This window comes from Culicoides brevitarsis, chromosome 1 (genome assembly GCF_036172545.1).
Source record: "Culicoides brevitarsis isolate CSIRO-B50_1 chromosome 1, AGI_CSIRO_Cbre_v1, whole genome shotgun sequence".
Taxonomy (NCBI): Eukaryota; Metazoa; Arthropoda; class Insecta; order Diptera; family Ceratopogonidae; genus Culicoides; species Culicoides brevitarsis.
The window spans coordinates 27616649-27634224 of record NC_087085.1 but is presented as its reverse complement, the minus strand read 5'-3'; the positions used below and the strand labels follow the sequence as shown (position 1 = coordinate 27634224).

The window sequence follows — 17576 nt, the reverse complement described above, 5'->3', positions numbered from 1 at the left end:
AACCCCATTCAGAGATAACGGGCAGCTTAAAGCTTGTAAATATCTAAAACTAATTTTTTAGTAAAGAAGGCGATCGTAAACATTTTAAATAGAACTGTTCACTGAACTGAGAACTGATCATTGCATTTTTTTGATTCCGAGTATAAAAATAATCCACTATTCGAAAATTGGTTTTAAAATTGTTACGAAACATTTTTTTTTTTTACCTTTTAATTAAATTTTTCGAATGAGTTATTTCATATTGTGCTCCGATCAATTGGATCAACTTCTAAAAACGTAAATTTGTTTAAATGATTTTTACCGCGAAGGTGACATGTGATATTACACCTGAAAGTTTACGAATAAATAATTTGCTTTAAAAAAACATAAAAATAAAATTTAAAGATATATTTCAAACATCTAAAATGAAAGAAATTGTTTGTTAAATTTTCAAATTTAAATCAAATTTATCACTTTTTATCAAAATGTAGAAATAAAGATTTCTTTCAATATCATATCAAATTCTTTTGAATTGGTACGTATGTTTCTTCAATAGAATGGGCCTAACTGAAATTTTAAAGAATTGATCAAAACTGAGTTAAAAGTTTTGAAATTTTATTCAAAAATGAAAAATTGGAATCGTGTGGTCAGCCTACCTCGCGCCCAAGGTTCGTGACGTGGATTTTTCAACTACTAAAAAATTCAAATTCATAAACAGAAAATATTCGTTAATTTTATAGTCAAAACCACTTTTTTATTAAAAAATTCAAAAAATCACAAACAAAAAGCTTAAAATTAAATTTAGTTCGTTTTGGGATTCGTAACTTTCGCATAGAATAACGGAATATTCTGTGTTTTGTCCATAATAATTGCCAAAAATGGTTTATCGACGAAAAATTGGACCGTATCTTCCGGATAGTGCGCTGAAAGTGTGATCACATTGATGGTTGTCACAGCAGACGCTTTCGAGCCTTCCAAATCGACATCAATGAAAGTTTCTTGCAACACATTCGAGACTTGTGCCTTTTCATTCGCTATCAAATTTGGCAATTCTGCACCTTGATTGAAGATACTGACAACTCCCATTGACTGCAACGGAGCCACTAACGATGTACTTGAGCGCAATTGGAATTTTGGCATCGTTATGTTCACCTCAGTGGGTCCAACTCGCATATCTTGCTTCACAAACTTCGCAATGTCAAGTGTATCGATGACTGTGCTTAATTGGACACCAGGTTCTGGCTTGATCACAACCATCGAGAATCGTTCGTCGCTGTATGGAAGTTCAACCCAACTCGCGATAAACTTTTTGTTCTTGTCATCGATTTCGCCGTAACGGAAACTCTTCTCCAGCGTCATAAATGGGATGCGATAAGCTTGTCCGCGTTGTGCGGCGTTGAAAGTTTTGTCACCGGCTGGTTTAAAGGCTTCTCGCCACGTTCCGCGGAAATAAATTGCACTCGCCAATAACATTCGAAGGTCGGAATATTGTCCGGATGGATTCAAAATCTGCTGAATTGTGCCTTTTGTTGCATCTGAAGCCCATTTGTTGATCGTTTGAATGGATTTTGGTTGAGTAAAGTCCAGAGATCCGATGTAAGTATTCACGTTCGTGGATTGTTGGAAGTTGGGATTCAAATCGACGCCTTTGTTCAAGAGAATCGCAGTTGCTATCGACAATTCGTTCTTATTTGATTTGTCCTGAGGACGTGTAAGAGACTGAAAAAGAGCGTCAATCTCAAAATCATCTTTGAAATTCGTCGCTTGACATAATTCGTGATATGTCCTTCCGGTAGCGCCTCTTGCCAAAACCGACAGAAGTGATTGGGGACTCGTTGGATTGAGAATTAAATTTTCACTGGCTGGAACTTGAGCATCCACGGCCTGAAATTAGAAAAAAATCCTGAAAATCAATCAGGAAACGAAAAAACATTAAAAACTCACCTTAAAAAATCTCCATGAGAAATCCAAAATTTTATCTTGAGAGTTTTGGAACTGAGATCCGCATTGCTGATTATTGCCGGGTGACGAAGCTCTGAGAATGGAATTTCCTGCGCACAAAACAAAGGGCAGCAATACTGAAAATGATAGAAAAATTGCAACTTTAATGACGTCAATACAGAAATTCCAATAAGAAACCGGTTTCAAAGGTTCTTCGCACGATGTTTTTGACCTAGAAGTTCTTAATCAAAACTCACCAATGATAGCTGCCAATGTCTTCATATTTTTTCTGCACTTGAAGTCTTGTGACTAGAGAAAGACGAAACTTGTTGAAAAAAAAATATAAACAAAGTTTACAGAAACAGGTTTCTGATAATTAAACAAAAAATTAAAAAAAATCGATTCTTATGTTGTTGATCGGTCGAGAATCACGATGAGACTGACTACTCAACAAAATTATTACGACGAGAGAGTAAGTTGAGAGGCATGAAAAATCTGGTTGGTGATTCATGATAAGTCACTCGTACTTTGTTTATACTTACCTAAATTAATTATTATTTTTGTTGTTTTTCAGAGATCTTCAATGGAGTCAAAAATAGAACGGATTTTGGTGAAAAAACATTTTGAAAGTCATTTCAAAGGCAGAATTTTTAAAAATATTGGTAAAAATTTATTAATTAGATATTAAAAAAAAAAAAAAATAAGTTAAATTGAAAATCAAAAATAAATAATTAAAATAAAAAATTAAAATAAAATCAAAAATTAAATGAAAAAAATAAAATTTTTAATTTTTTTTAAAATGACAATTAAGGCCGTTCCAAATTTTTTTTTATGTTTTTGTCCTATGCCCCATTTCAAAAGCCAAAAATCCAATGAGGCAAAAAAAAGGTTAAAAATTTCATAAAAAATTACCATTTTTTTGGTCTTTTTCCATATATTTTCAAGGAATTTTCAAACATTTTTTAAAATATTTTCAATTTTTAAAATTTTTTGTGTTGAAAAACGAAATTTAACATGAATTTTCTTCTATAAAAATATTTCCTAAAAATTATTTTTCAAAAATTTTTGACGGTTTTTTAAAATAAATAAATTAAATTAAAATAAAAATTATTTTTAACTTTAATTTTTGGGGGAGAAAATTTTAAATCATCAAATTCAATGTAAATATTTTATGGTTTTTTAAAATTTTGTATAAAATAGTTTTCAGTTGCTTTTTTTTATTTTCTACATTGACATTTCATAATTTAAAATTAATCTTAGAGTATAAAAATTTAAATAAAAAAATTTCATAAACTGTCAAAAAAATTTTGAAAAATAATTTTTTTAAAAATATTTTTAGAGAAGAAAATTAATGAAAAATTTTGTTTTTTATTACAAAAATTCTTGAAAATTGAAAATATATAAAATTTTTTTTTTAAATTTCTTGAAAAAAACATGGAAAACTTCAAAAGAACGGTCAATTTTCATGAAATTTTCAACTTTTTTTTTTTATTTTGCCCCCCCAAAAACATGAAAAAAATTTTTGAATTAAATAAATTAAAATTAAATTCAAAAAATACTTTTAAAAAAATCGATACATTTTTTAATTTTTTTTATTTAAATTAAAATATTTTTTAAATTTAACAAAACATAAAAAATGAAAAATCATACTATATTATAAATTAAGAAAATTTCAAGGAAAATTATTAAAAATCAAAAATTTCCATTTCGTGAAAAAATGCAGGAAAATCAAGGTAAGATTTTTTTAAATTAAAAAAATAGTCTTAAAATTGATTTAATTTTTTTTTGTTTTCTTAATATTTTTATTTTATTTTGTTATTTAATTTCTCGAAGATTTAAATTTTCAGGTCGATTAATTTTTCATCTGCATTTAACTTTTAACTAAAAGTTTTTATATAAATTTAAAAAAAAATTTTCAAAAATTTGTTAAAAATGCTTTGATTTTGTCTGAATTTAAAAAAATGTCGCTCAAATACATAACATAATTTCTGAAGTGGTAAAATATTTAAAATAAGTCTAAATTTCTCAAACAAATTTTCTTGTATATTCGATTGAGTTGAATTTTGTCCTCTTAAAATATTTTTCAACTTCTTCTAAAAAATGATGAAAAACGAATTTTTAACTAAAAAACATATTTTAACAATTTAAATGATAAATTTTATTCAATAGGTAACAACATTAGCTAGATAGATAACAATTTTTCTAATACTTTTCGCTCTAATATGTACACATGGTGTCTCTAAAATTTTAGAGATTCGTGTTCAGAGTGTTAATTTGATGAAATTAATAGTGATAGCTGACTTTAGGGGCTTCGAATTTGACGTGGGTCAAGGCATCGTGGTGTTCCTTGTGGACAGCGACTGGAGCAGCAACCGAGTATTTGGTGTATTCGGGTGCGGCAACGGCGATTTTCTTGACAATTGGTGCATATTCGACCTTCTTGACGACGGGAGCAGCGAATTCAACCTTCTTGACGACTGGAGCTGGAGCCGAGTAGTATTTGACTTCTTGGGGAGCTTGGTAGTATTTGACTTCGGTAGCTGGTTGAACGTATTTCACGGGAGTGTATTCAACTTTTTTGACTTCAGGTGCTTGGTAGTACTTGACTGGGGCATATTCGACTTTCTTGACTTGGGCAACTTCGTACTTCTTGACTGGCTCGGGGGCTTTGTATCCCTTGACTTCTTCTTCTTCGACCTTGGCGACGAATCCGTTGACTTTGTCGGCGGTGTAGTGGACAATGCGTCTCTTGCCGTCGGGTTGAACGAGTGTGTAGTATCCTTGGACCTTGTCGCCGTCACGGGTTTCGTGTTGGCTCTTGATGTCGCCGGTATGTTCGTCATGGACGGCATATTCGAAGGCATAGTGGGCGGGGGCATCTTCGTACTTGACTTCCTTTTCGACGACTGGTTCGTACTTTTTGACCAAGACGGGAGCAACGACAGCCTTCTTTACGTAAGCTGGTTGGTATTCTTGGTGGTCATGATGCTCGTAGTATTGGGGAGCGGCAGCGGCGAGGGCAGCCAAGGAGCAAAGAAGAACAAACTACGAAAAAATGTTAGAAAAAATCCTTTTCTTTGCTCGTTTTGCGAAGAGAAATACTTACTTTGAATGCCATTTTGCACAAAAATATTAAAATTAGTTGAGAGAACTGCTCAAGTAGATCCGAACTGCTTGGATGTAAATGTTTGACTATACTTTACTGCGTTATTCAACTCCTTTTTATAGTAAATTAAACAACTTCAAACTGCAACAACACCCAAAAACTGATCTCATTACATGCTATATGGAGCCGTATGTGAAATAAGCACTTGATTAAAAAACAACTAAACACGACCCTACACACTTACTTGTACCTACAACCAGAGCACAATTTTCGTGAAATGTGTCCAAAAACTGTTTCTCGGCGCGCAACAATAGCAAAAAGAAAAAAATTTACCATGACCTGTCGTACAATTAATATTAAAAGCAAAAATATTTCGCGTTGAATTGACCCACTGGCCAATTGGCCACAACAACAAACACTACATACCGCAAGAAATTTCAATCAATTATATTTATTTCATACACAGTATAAATATTTTCATTAAAAATGCATGTAATTATGTTCGATTTTTTCTCAATAGAGCGGCAACCACTCCACGGTTGATCTTGATCTTGAAAATTTTTTATACACACACGATTCGATTTTTTACGTAGGTAGGCGGCGGCATGGTACACAGCACGTTACGTTGGTCAGCTTGGGTGAATAAAATGTTTTACAATGATAACGACAGGCAAACATTTTTTTTAGCGGAGTGATATATTGTGATATAATTTGGGTAAAATATTCAATTACAGGATCGAAGTATGGCAATGACACAGAATATGTCAAGTTTTGTAACTTTTTTTCGAAAATTAAATACCTTTTACACAAACTTTTACCGTAAGCTAAATAATTAAGACATTTTTATAATAAGCGAAATTAATATTGTGGCATAACGAGCTAACAAGCATTTTGGGTGGTTTTGTATTGTTTGTCCTCCAGTGATTAAAATAATCCAGTTTTCGCGCAATAGATTGTAATCTGCGAAAATTATGCGTAACTTGCAAAAATTATGCGTAACTTGCGAAAAATTTTTTAACTAGTCGTGTAATTGCGTAAAATTGATTAAATCACTTAATTTGTATTTATTAGAAATTACCTGGCATCTCCACGAATAAAAAATAGATTTCTTAAAAATATTTTTCTTCTTTTGCTGATGCAATAAATTTTCTCATTTCTCAGTTAATTTTACTTTTTTTTAAATATTTTGTAAAATTTTCAGATGAAATTTTATTTTATAAAATATTAAACACACTTAAGAATTTTTTGTAATTTTTGTATTTTTTAGTGAATTGGTTGAAAAATTGCAAAAAATGCCAAAATACTTTCAAAAAATAACAAAAATTTTGAAAGTTGTCGTCAGAAAAAAATGTCTCTCATTAAATTATTAACAAGAAAAAATTAAAGAAAAAAAAAACTTTTTAAATGAACTGATTTTTTTTGCAAAGTCCTTTAATTTAAAATAAAAATGAGCTAGAAAATGTGTTTTAATATCAGTTTTTGGACCTTTTGCAATATTTAAAATCGGTTTGACAAAAAAAATGTAAAGGGCTTAATTACTTTACCTTCACATTTTATATTCAAGGAAACTCATGATTTGGTTCCTGATAACAAATTTTTAAAAGATTAAACAATGAAAAGAAAATGACATTTTTAAAAGAAATCAATTGTAAATACAAAATACATAAATTGAATTAAAATAAATTTCTGTTTATTATATTTATATAAATTTTTTTCCAAAAATTGAATATTTAGTAGGTATAATTTACTAAATTTTATAAATGTGTTTTCAAAGAACAAAATAAATATTTGTTTTGAAATACGTACTAAGAGGAGAATAGGACAATAATATTAATAATTTTTACTCCATTCTTAATTGGATTTTTTTAATTTGTAGATTTAACCAATTTTTTGTTACAAAATTCATTTCTCAAATTTTTTAACTTCTTTACAGAAATATTGTGAAATATTGTCACTTGTCTAAAACTTGACTTATCTAAACTTTCCATTGAATAATTTGATGTTTAGAAAGAGCATAATCGACGTCTTCCTGCCCCGTGTCTCGAAAACATGAATCAACTTATCGATTATGGGATAGCTGTCCACAATGTCGTAACAACGATGAAAAGTACGAAAATGGATGCGTATCTATCGAGCCCAAATTTGCTGGATGAAGTAGTTTCGAAACTTCCGCCATCGCTCCCAATCCAATGGATTGTTGACAGGAACATAACCAACAGGTGTTCATCAATAATATCGGATGGCTGTCCTCTAGGCAGGCATTTTTAAGACTGGACGACCTCTGTGACGCTTATAAAGAGCTCTTCATGCAGAAATACGATCAGACAAAAACCAAACGGGCCAAGGAAGTGCGACAATGGCAATTGTTGAATCAGAAACATTTTGGCACTATGTTCGGTACCTTGGATATGTATTTACGGTATTAAACAGTGCATGCAAGGCAATGAAAGGAACCAACAGAAACATCTTGGGCGTAAGTTAATTTCTTTTTTGTTGTCAAGATACTAATTTTATTTTTTCTACTTACATATCTAACTAAAATTCTCCTTTACTTGAATTTATCAGAACTCTCCATTGAATTTGCTTGAGTTCGATACAAAAACCAACAAATATGTCAAAGCATGGAAAGGAAATGAATGAAATTTTAAATAAAAAAAAAACATTTAATATATCCGATATTAGAATTACCTAATTATAAAAATTTCTTAATAAATTATAAACCCCAAATAAGATAATATAAGACTGGTACGACTTGAATTGTCGAAATAAATGAAACAATTGAAAATTAGATAGGAAGAAATCGAAAAAAAAATTATGTATTGTGTCGTCCTAGAAAAAAAAACGAAAAATATTGCTGTAATTATAAATGATTGATTTGAAATTTCAATTTGAATGATTAGTGAAATAAAAATATTTTAATTGATTTGAATAATTTTTTATTGAATTCAGCTGAAATCGAATAATTGTTCTACATAAATGGGTGATTTGATGATGAAAATATCGCTAAAATGATTGTGAAATATGTCAAAATGAAGATGATGGTTTTCTTATAATATTTACATATTGATTTAAGTAACAAAAATGGTAAAAACGAAGAAAATCGAATTTACAAACCACTTAATGATGGTAGTTGTTGTAGTGTCCGTGGCTCAAACCATGGCTGTTTCCAGTGGCGGAATGATCATGTGAAGCTGTGTATTGGACTTTTGGGGAAGCAGCAACGAGGATACGAGGGTGGGCAGAATGGATTTGAGTGTCATGATGATGGTTTCCGTGGTACTTGTTGTTGTTGTTGTAGTTGTTGTAGTTGTCGTGACCGTGTTGGTGTCCTACGAATTCACGTTTGACTTCAGCAACGAATCCACTGTGTTTGTCGGCGGTGTAGTGAACAGTGCGTCTGTGACCGTCAGGTTCAACGAGAGTGTAGAATCCTTGGACTTTGTCGCCATCACGGGTTTCCTTTTGGCTCTTGATGTCTCCGGTATGATCATCATGCACTTCATAGGCGAATTCGTAGTGAGCTGGGGCATAATGCTCTTCATCATGATGGTAGTCATAGTGGGTGGGACGTGCTATGGATAATTTATGAGCTAATCCTGATCCGTGGCTCAATCCATGGGATGAGAGTCCATGGGATGAAAGTCCATGAGATGAAAGTCCATGAGATGAGTGGCTTCCGAGGGAAGAAGATCCATGGCTGGAATAGTGGTTATCGTGGTATGCTGGGATGGCGGCAGCAGCAGCGCTCGAGATCAAGGCAAGAACAGCAATGTATTGGAATGCCATTTTTAATTTTTTGAATAATATTTTTTCTTTGTAACTGTCTTTACTTTGCAACAGATGAAATGATTGTGCATACTTTTGGCAATGCACTTTTGCTTTTTATACTAAAATTGTAAAAGTGCACCAATTACATGCACATTTGCAGTTTTTGTTGGTGTAACGTACGTTGCATGAACATTTCCAGTATCACACCCGTTAATTTCGGCAAAGAAAGCGGGAAAAAAACTGTTTTTTGAAAGCAAGGACATTTTTTCTGCAAAATCTCGGTGAGTTTTTACATGATTTTGGTAACTTTACTTCTTTATTAAAACTGAATTAAATTAAAATTAATTTGTTTTAAATCATTATTCAATTTTTCTTTCAGAACGAAATTTATAATGGCTTCATTGAGTCCTGCACGACTTACTTTAAAGCAAAATGCTGATTTTAAACACACAGAAGACGAATCTATTGTTAAAAATTCGATAAGAAAAACGCATTGACTTTGTTACGTGTTAACGATCAACTAACGGCGAAAGAAAATTAATCATAGGAATCTGGGTTTAACAGTTTTTTCTCAAAATATCAAATTTTAAATCCTTTCACGTAAATGAGGTCCCAATTGCTTTTTATCAATATTTAGCTTTCATAACACAAAATATTTAACTAACCATCTGGCAACGAAAAAAAATCAAATCAATATCAAGTCCTGAAAAAAATCTTGACAATGACAATTTATAAAATGATTACTATCCCTTCACTACAGGAGCGATCTGTGGATAAATATCCTTTTAACATGAAACAAACTGACCATCTGGCACGTCAAATCTCAACTGAAAAAAATCTTGACCAATGATTACTGATCTGTGGATTAAGTATTCTTCTATCAATAACAGCTGAAGTTGTGAATTGAAAAAAGGAAAAAAATAATTCTTATAATTAAATTTAATTCGTTAACTAGGTATCCTTATTACTTAATACAATTACTTGAGAAAATCAGGTGTTGGCTCAGCGCCATCGAAAGCTTTTGCTTGATTAATGACAAATTTGTACAAATTTTCGAGTGGAGCAAAGCGATAAGGCTTTACTTTGACTTCGTCTTCTTTGTGAGGAACTTGTGGAATGATGACACCTTCGCGTGGCTTTTCAACTGACTTTTTGAGGAAGACATATTGGACTTGGGGTTGAGGTTGCTCGTATTTTGGTTCTTCGTACTTGACTTCGTATTTTGGCTCTTCAACAGCTTTCGGTTCTGGCTGTTGTTCTTCGTGGTAGAATGTTTGTGGAGCAGTTTGTTTTTGGCTATTTTCTTGTTCGTATTGCGTTGGAGCAGGAGCTTCTTTTGGTTGTTCAACTGGCAATTGATATTGCTCGTATTTGTGTTCTGCTGGCAATTCATATTTGTGTTCTTGTGGCTTGTATTCCTCATGTGAATATTCTTCTTGCTTGTATTCGCTTTCGTACTTTGGTAATTGGTGTTGTTGCAAGAAAGCGCTCAAGTCGGGTTTCTCTTGGGTCTCGTAAGCGGGAGCTTGAACGGTTTTTGCTGGTTGTTCGGGTTGTTTTTCCTCGTATTTAGCTTGTTCAGGTACGGAATATTGCTTTTCATATTGTGACAAATCTACTTGGGTGAATTTGATTTGATTTACGGGAGCGGATTCGTATTTTGGTTGTTCGTATTTGACCTCATATTTGGGTTCTTCATATTTTACGTGCTTCACTTCGTATTTTGGTTCCTCGTATTTGACTTCATATTTTGGCTCTTCATATTTCACCTCGTACTTGGGCTCTTCGTATTTATGAACAACTTCCGGTGCTTTGTAGCCAGACACCTTTTCACGATTGACATTGGCAACAAATCCGCTGTCTTTATGGACGACATAGGTAACGACACGTTTATGTCCGTCAGCTTCGATGAACGAATAACTTCCTTTGACGACACCATCTTTGTCGCGACTTTCTCTGTGAGCCTTGACATCTCCAGACTTTTCGTCGTGAACGGAATATTGGAAATCGTATTCGGAAGCGGCATCGAGATCCTCAACTGGTTGATAATGTTGCACTGGAGAGTCTTGTTGAATTACGGGAACAGCCAAAACCGCTGCTGTGACCGTGCAAAGAATAAAAACCTTGAGAGAAAGACGGAAATTCAATCAAAAAATTATTTTAAAAGACATGAATTGAAAAAAAAATATTACTTTAACGGTGAGTCCCATGATTAGTTTTTCACTTGCGAACAGATAACTTGGTAATGTGATACAAAAACTAATTTCGCTTCAGTTTTATATTCATCGAAACTATTTTTGGAATCCTTCTCAGGTGCAAATTGTATCTTTAGGTGCAATTGTTATGTCACGAACCAACCGAACCAACTGACTCAATTGAATCCCTTGTCATTATCCACAAACTGTCTTAATGACTAAATATTACGATTTGTTACCTCTCTACTCTCTTACTCTATTTTTTTTGCCATTTCATCATAGCTACCGTGCTGCTACTTAGGCCAATCAACAACTTCATTATATCAAATCTCAATTTATTTCCTAATGCAAACGTATCATTTGGGGTAGAAAATTGTGTGTGAGTGTGGCACACTTTCTTGCGAACGAAGAAATTACCAACAAATATCATTTGGATGCAAAGTGCCAATCACTAACAACAAATCTCGGTGATATGTGTCGGTTAATTAGGCGTCATTCAGGTATCAAACAACAACTTCTTTTTTTGTCGTACGTGACGAAAAGGACATCGAGTACCTTTCATTTCGTACTTTAAAGTGATTTTAAAATTGCGAGAAAAAAATAGTAATCATAATTTTTACCTGGCTATTTATTATTGGCATTTATTGAATCAAAAGTTTAAAGTGAGTGCAATTACTTCACTTTGAGCAATTCAAAAAAATCATACGAGGTGGTGATGTGATGCAAATAACTTAATCGTATTTTAATTTTTTTATGAACCAAAAAATGTGTAAAATCTCAAAACTGTGCTTTTTTGAATTTATTACAAAAGAAAAATTATTTGATGAAAAATTATAAAAATAATGATAAATGTATTAAGATAATTAAATTATTTAACAATGTCGCCCCCCTTTTTTTAAAATTGAAGTAAACAAAAATAATTTAAAAAAAAATTTAAAAATTTTAAATTTTTAACTTTTTGATTAAAAATAAATTTAATAAAATAAATTTTCAAATTCAAAAATTAATTTTTTAATAATAAAATTTTAATTTTATCATTTTTTTCAAAATTTAATATTTTTTCTTAATAATTATTTTTTAATATATAAAAAAAATCAAAATTTTAATAATTTTTAAAAAATAAATTTAAAAAATTGCTATTGAAATTTTTTATTAAAATAAAAATTAATTAAAATTTTAATAAAAACATTATTAAATTTTTAATTTATATTAATTTAATTTTATAAACAATTTTATAAAAATTAATAATTTTTTTTCAGTTTAATAAAATAAAAAAAGTAAATTCAATTAAAAATATTTAAAAAAAATAAAAATTTTTTTATATTTTTTTAAATATTTTTCTCTTACGGACGTTCAATTGACGATGACTAGCAATTTTTTTCAAAATCAATTGAAACGCGGCAAAAAAAATCACAATACGCATAAAAAAAAGAAACAACAAAAATTTTACCTGTCACACACTTTTATTTTTGTATGTTTACTTTTTTATTTATTTTCTTATGCGAATAAATGAATTCAGTGCAGTAGAAAAAATTGTCTGACCTTCAAGAAGCCGGCTCGTAAAAACTGGATAAAATTATTATGTAAGAAAGTAAAACGAGATTTTATTTTATTTAATTATAAAAATGCATTTATTTTTAGCAAATTGTCGTTTTTGATAGCTGTTATGTCATTTTCGCATGAAATGCCTTTAGGAAAGTACCGAAAATGCACTTGTGTCAATGTTGTTCAAAAAGTTTAATTAACTCTCGTAAAAATTCGGATTAATTGAATGATAAATGAGCAAAAATTACGGTTAAGTACCAAAATGAAAGGTGTAATGAACTGAAAGATGTTCATGAAATTTAATCGTTTTTCGTTTATTTTATCTTTTTCTTCATCGAAAAATAATAAATAAGGAGAAATGATGACAAAGCAACGAGGAAACCCCTGTCGACAACCGGTTTTTTTTGTTTATTTTATTATTAATGATTGAATCTCTCTCGAAACGTGACTCTTTTTACATTGTAAAGGTCGATGTCGGCGTTAGTTTAAAGTTGCCTTGCACCAAGTTCTTTTTTTCGTTAAATAATGAGCAAAAAAAGTCTATGACCTATATTTGGTGCTGTCCCTTTTGATCAACATGAATATAATAAAATGTTTTTAGGGCCTTTCACCTAAGAAAAAAATTTGCAATATACGTAACAAAAGTCCTTGTTGCAGATTTTTTTTGTAGCTCTGTCGGTTGTTGTAGTTGTAATATTAGCCCAAAAGTGACCTGTCACTTTTACGGTCATTTACAATTTTTGTAGTGCAAAACCTTGCGTATCGAATTTGTTTAATAGCGAATTTTTGCGATGTGAAGGCTTTCTAAGTGGATTTTGATATGATTGCTTTTTGACCTAAGAGGCCAAAACATAACATTGGGGTTTTTGTTCCGTTATGCGATGGAGACGGTGGGTGATTAAACATTTTTTTTTCAAGAACTGAACATAATTTTTTACATTTCTGGTTTTAAATTTTAGTATTAAAAAAGTAAGTGTGAATTTTTTAAAAAATTGGATTAATTATGTGGTTCAATAAAATTTTATTAAATTTAAATTTGCACCTCGTATATGCAAATGTGTGTTTTTTGGAGCGTGAAAAATTCCAAGTAATCAAATATTTTTGTGTTTTAACTTTTTTTCCGTGTTGAACATCACGAAATTTTTTTATCGAACAATTTTTTTTTATTTAATGCTTTAAAAGGCGAAAGTAGGAAAGTAGAAATTGGGTCCTTGCAGGAATTTGGAACGAACATAATTTTGAAAAAACCCAAAACATGACCCCAAACACGAAGAATTACATTTTTTATATTTACCAGACTATGGTAGAGCTGTGACTACACTTAGGTATCTCGGTGATGGTAACTAAAAGTGTCGAAAGAAAAATTTTCTTAAGAAATAATTAAAAAATTTCCAAAAGTTATGAGAAAATTTTAAGTTTTGAGTAAAAAATGGAAAAATTCTGAGCTACGAAAACAAAAAACATTTAAAATTACTTACATACTTGAAAAATTAAAAATTTATATTTTGATTTTTTTTTTGTATTAAAAAATATTTCCTTATCTAAAATTATCTAAAATAATACATTTTTTCAGCAAATTTTATGGAGTAAAATATTAAAAAAAAAATAAATAAATAAATTTTTAACTAAAAATAAAAATTTAATTGACCTTTAAAAATATTATAAAATATTAAAAAAAAATTCTACTTAATTTGTTTCAATTTTATTAAAATAAAAAAATTGGAAATTTTTCAATTTCATGAAGGTTAATTTTTATTTAAAATGAACAAGCGTCTGAAAAAAAATTCAGAAAAAATCATGAATTTTATCGTCCGTTCGTAAAAATTAATTATACGGCATCAATCTGATAATATTTAATCCACTACTCTTGCTCATTGACAAACGCCTAAATACCAAATTTCTTTCTCCAAATCCAGCGACACAGAAAAAAATTGTGTGCACAAGAAAAAGACCCATTAATTACTACACACAATTGTAACATGCCAAATTAAAATATGCATCACCGTGACATGTGTTCACTTATTCGCTACATTTTATTTTATTTCTTCAACATTTCTCGCAAGATAATAACAACCGAAGTGAACAGGTTATTTATTATTTGACTTGCATTTAAATCCATATCGGTATGCAATGTGACGCGTAATATCTGCTCCAATTTTTTTCTCTTTCTCTCGTATTTTTCTTAAATTGTAATTTTTATTGCAGAGTGGGTGATTTGTTAATTATATAATAATTTTTATTTGTTGAATGAATTTGCATACAGTCACAGGTGCAATTGCAATTGGACCAAAAATTATAATTTTTTTATTAAGGGATCGTCTTGTGTGTTAAATATGCACCAGGCTGCTCCATTGAAATACTTTCTGTAATCAATTTTGACATAATTTCATGACTTGACCCGCATTGTGATTGACCTTGATTGGATTAATGTCTTAAAAAAATGAGTGATTTCCGTTCGTTTTTTTTTCTTTGAATATTTTTTTTAATGTTTAATCAATTGAACAATAGAGACCTACCACAACAATTGTGAATGTTGTGATCAGTGTTAAAATTCGCTGATTCGCAAGGCAAAATATTTGCGAAACATGTAAATTTGAAAATTTTAGAAAATTTAAAAATTTAATTTTTATATTTTTTAAATTTTATCATTTCTGACAATTTTTAATTATTTTACAAAAAATTATCAAAATTAATTGGTTTCATTTAATAGAATAAAATTAATTTATACATAAATTATTTTTTATGTAAAAAATTAAATTTATTTTTTTAAACATTTTTTTTTTAATTAAAATTTTAAAAAAACATATTTTGAGAATTTTTTTTTCATTTCATGAAAAATTACCGCTTGATGTTTTTTGCATATTTTTTTATTTAAATTTTTTAACCTTATTTATTTAAAAAAAATTTTTTCATTTAATTCAATAAATAAATTTTAGTGTCGTAAAATAATTTTTAATTTTGAAAAAATATTGAATTAAAAAAAAAATAACAATAGCGAAAAAAATAAATTTTCTCAAAATTTTTCTCGATATATTTTAAATAATAAAAATCTCGCCTGTATTATTTTGTTCGCGAAACTTTAATTTTTAACATTCGCAACATGTAAGTACTGAGAAATTCAATGAATGAATTAAAACGTGTTCATGTTCACATTTCTCAAAATCCTTATTTACGGTAAAAAAAAGTGTATCAAATACAAATTGCTCCATGACATATCGTTGATTGTAATGTAGAGTAAGTTGTTTGTATTTGTGTCCAATTTGTTATTACGAGCCTGGTCACCACATGTACATGACTCTAATGTAGTAATTTTTAATTGACTATAAAAAGGAGATCAAAACTGCAATCAAACATAGTCAAACATTTGCAATCCAATCATAAAGACATATCAATTTGTCATAAAATAAAAATCAATCAAAATGGCATTCAAAGTAAGGAAAAATCTGCCTATGGAAGAAAAATATTTTTTAACGGACTTTTATCTAAATTTTTTTCGTAGTTTGTTCTTCTTTGCTCCTTGGCTGCCCTCGCCGCTGCCGCTCCCCAATACTACGAGCATCATGACCACCAAGAATACCAACCAGCTTACGTGAAGAAGGCTGTCGTTGCTCCCGTCTTGGTCAAAAAGTACGAACCAGTCGTCGAAAAGGAAGTCAAGTACGAAGATGCCCCCGCCCACTATGCCTTCGAATATGCCGTCCATGACGAACATACCGGCGACATCAAGAGCCAACACGAAACCCGTGACGGCGACAAGGTCCAAGGATACTACACACTCGTTCAACCCGACGGCAAGAGACGCATTGTCCACTACACCGCCGACAAAGTCAACGGATTCGTCGCCAAGGTCGAAGAAGAAGAAGTCAAGGGATACAAAGCCCCCGAAGCACCAAAATTCAAAATTGCCGTCCCCGAAGTCAAATATGTCCACACTGCTCCTGAAGTTAAATACATCGCTGCTCCAGTCAAGAAGGTCGAATACACTCCAGTCCAAAAAATCGCCATTGCTGCTCCAGTCCACAAGGAAGAAGCTTTGACTCATGTCAAATTCGAAGCTCCCGAAATCAGCTATCACTATTAATTTTACCAAGTAGGATAATTTAGTGAAATTCTTTCTTGTTATTGTGATAAATGTTCCTCTGTTTTTGTTTTTATTTCTTGTTAACTAATTAAATAAATCTATTTTCATTGTAAAAGCGTTCTTTTCATTTTTTATGTGGAAAACAAAGAGGTAATTTTTTCCCAAAAGTAAAATAAAAGAAAATTAAGTTTAATTTAAGGATTCTTAATTTAATTATTCGCATCAGAATTTCGATTCAGTCCGATTTTTTTTTATTAATTAAATTAATTTTTTTTTAAATTAAAATTATTAAATTAAATTTAGGCCGCTCCAAATTTTTTTTGAACTTTTTGTCCCATGCCCCATTTCAAAAGTTGAAAATCCAATGGGGCAAAATAAAAAAAAAAGTTAAAAATTTAACCAAAAATCACCGTTTTTCGGTGTATTTTCATAATTTTTCAAGAAAATTTCCAAAAACTTTTTGAAAAATTTTAAATTTATTCTAATTTTTGTTTTGTAAATCATTAGAAAATCATATTTTGTCATTAATTTTCTTCTCTAAAAATATTTTTCATAAAATTATTAATTTTTTTTTCAAAATTTTTTGACAGTTATTTTTTATGAAATTTTTTTCTTTAATTTTTAATATGAAATATTTTGAAATTTATTTTAAATAAGCAAAAGAGCAAGTAATAATAAGTAAAATAGTAAAAAACATCAAAAATATTATTCAACGCTCAAAAATTGTTAAAATTTTGTTATTTGGTATGAAAATAGTATTTCAAAACTTTTTTTTTATTTTGCCCCCCCCATTTTATTTTAAAAAATTTTGGACTTTATTTTTGATTTTCATTTGGAGCGGCCTTATTATTATAAAAAAATATTTTTTTTATACCATTTTTTAAGTTTTGACCGTAATTTGATGATTTTTTACAATCAATGATATATTTTTGTGGTATTCGTTAAATATCAAAAATTAAAA

General features: G+C 30.1%; 5 protein-coding genes across 5 annotated transcripts; 1 reads left to right on the top strand and 4 right to left on the bottom strand.

Moving 5' to 3' along the window:
• Positions 1-717: 717 nt before the first annotated feature.
• Positions 718-2345, bottom strand: LOC134829115 (antichymotrypsin-2-like). The gene is made up of 3 exons (XM_063842115.1): positions 2178-2345; positions 1924-2057; positions 718-1863 (listed from the first exon to the last, which is right to left on the bottom strand). Exons 1-3 carry the CDS (start codon positions 2200-2202, stop codon positions 781-783), a joined length of 1242 nt encoding a protein of 413 aa, XP_063698185.1. The 5' UTR covers positions 2203-2345; the 3' UTR covers positions 718-780.
• Positions 2346-4203: 1858 nt separating this feature from the next.
• LOC134837553 (cuticle protein 19-like) lies at positions 4204-5038 on the bottom strand. Its single transcript, XM_063852935.1, has 2 exons — positions 5027-5038; positions 4204-4965 (listed from the first exon to the last, which is right to left on the bottom strand). Exons 1-2 carry the CDS (start codon positions 5036-5038, stop codon positions 4204-4206), a joined length of 774 nt encoding a protein of 257 aa, XP_063709005.1.
• A 3105-nt stretch (positions 5039-8143) lies between these two features.
• Positions 8144-8812, bottom strand: LOC134837552 (adult-specific cuticular protein ACP-20-like). The gene has a single exon (XM_063852934.1). The coding sequence runs from the start codon at positions 8810-8812 to the stop codon at positions 8144-8146; it is 669 nt and encodes a 222-aa protein (XP_063709004.1).
• Positions 8813-9771: 959 nt separating this feature from the next.
• LOC134837551 (probable serine/threonine-protein kinase kinX) lies at positions 9772-11004 on the bottom strand. The gene is made up of 2 exons (XM_063852933.1): positions 10987-11004; positions 9772-10917 (listed from the first exon to the last, which is right to left on the bottom strand). The coding sequence occupies exons 1-2, from the start codon at positions 11002-11004 to the stop codon at positions 9772-9774; spliced, it is 1164 nt and encodes a 387-aa protein (XP_063709003.1).
• A 4949-nt stretch (positions 11005-15953) lies between these two features.
• On the top strand, positions 15954-16615 carry LOC134837550 (larval cuticle protein A3A-like). The gene is made up of 2 exons (XM_063852932.1): positions 15954-15965; positions 16034-16615. The coding sequence occupies exons 1-2, from the start codon at positions 15954-15956 to the stop codon at positions 16613-16615; spliced, it is 594 nt and encodes a 197-aa protein (XP_063709002.1).
• Positions 16616-17576: the final 961 nt, after the last annotated feature.

Coding starts and splice junctions, on each gene's coding strand:
- LOC134829115 (XM_063842115.1), bottom strand. CDS start 2,202: ATGAAGACATTGGCAGCTATCATTG. Junction 2,058..2,177: donor GACATTGGCAGCTATCATTG/GTGAGTTTTGAT, acceptor TATCATTTTCAG/TATTGCTGCCCTTTGTTTTG. Junction 1,864..1,923: donor TCTCATGGAGATTTTTTAAG/GTGAGTTTTTAA, acceptor TTCTAATTTCAG/GCCGTGGATGCTCAAGTTCC.
- LOC134837552 (XM_063852934.1), bottom strand. CDS start 8,812: ATGGCATTCCAATACATTGCTGTTCTTGCCTTGATCTCGAGCGCTGCT.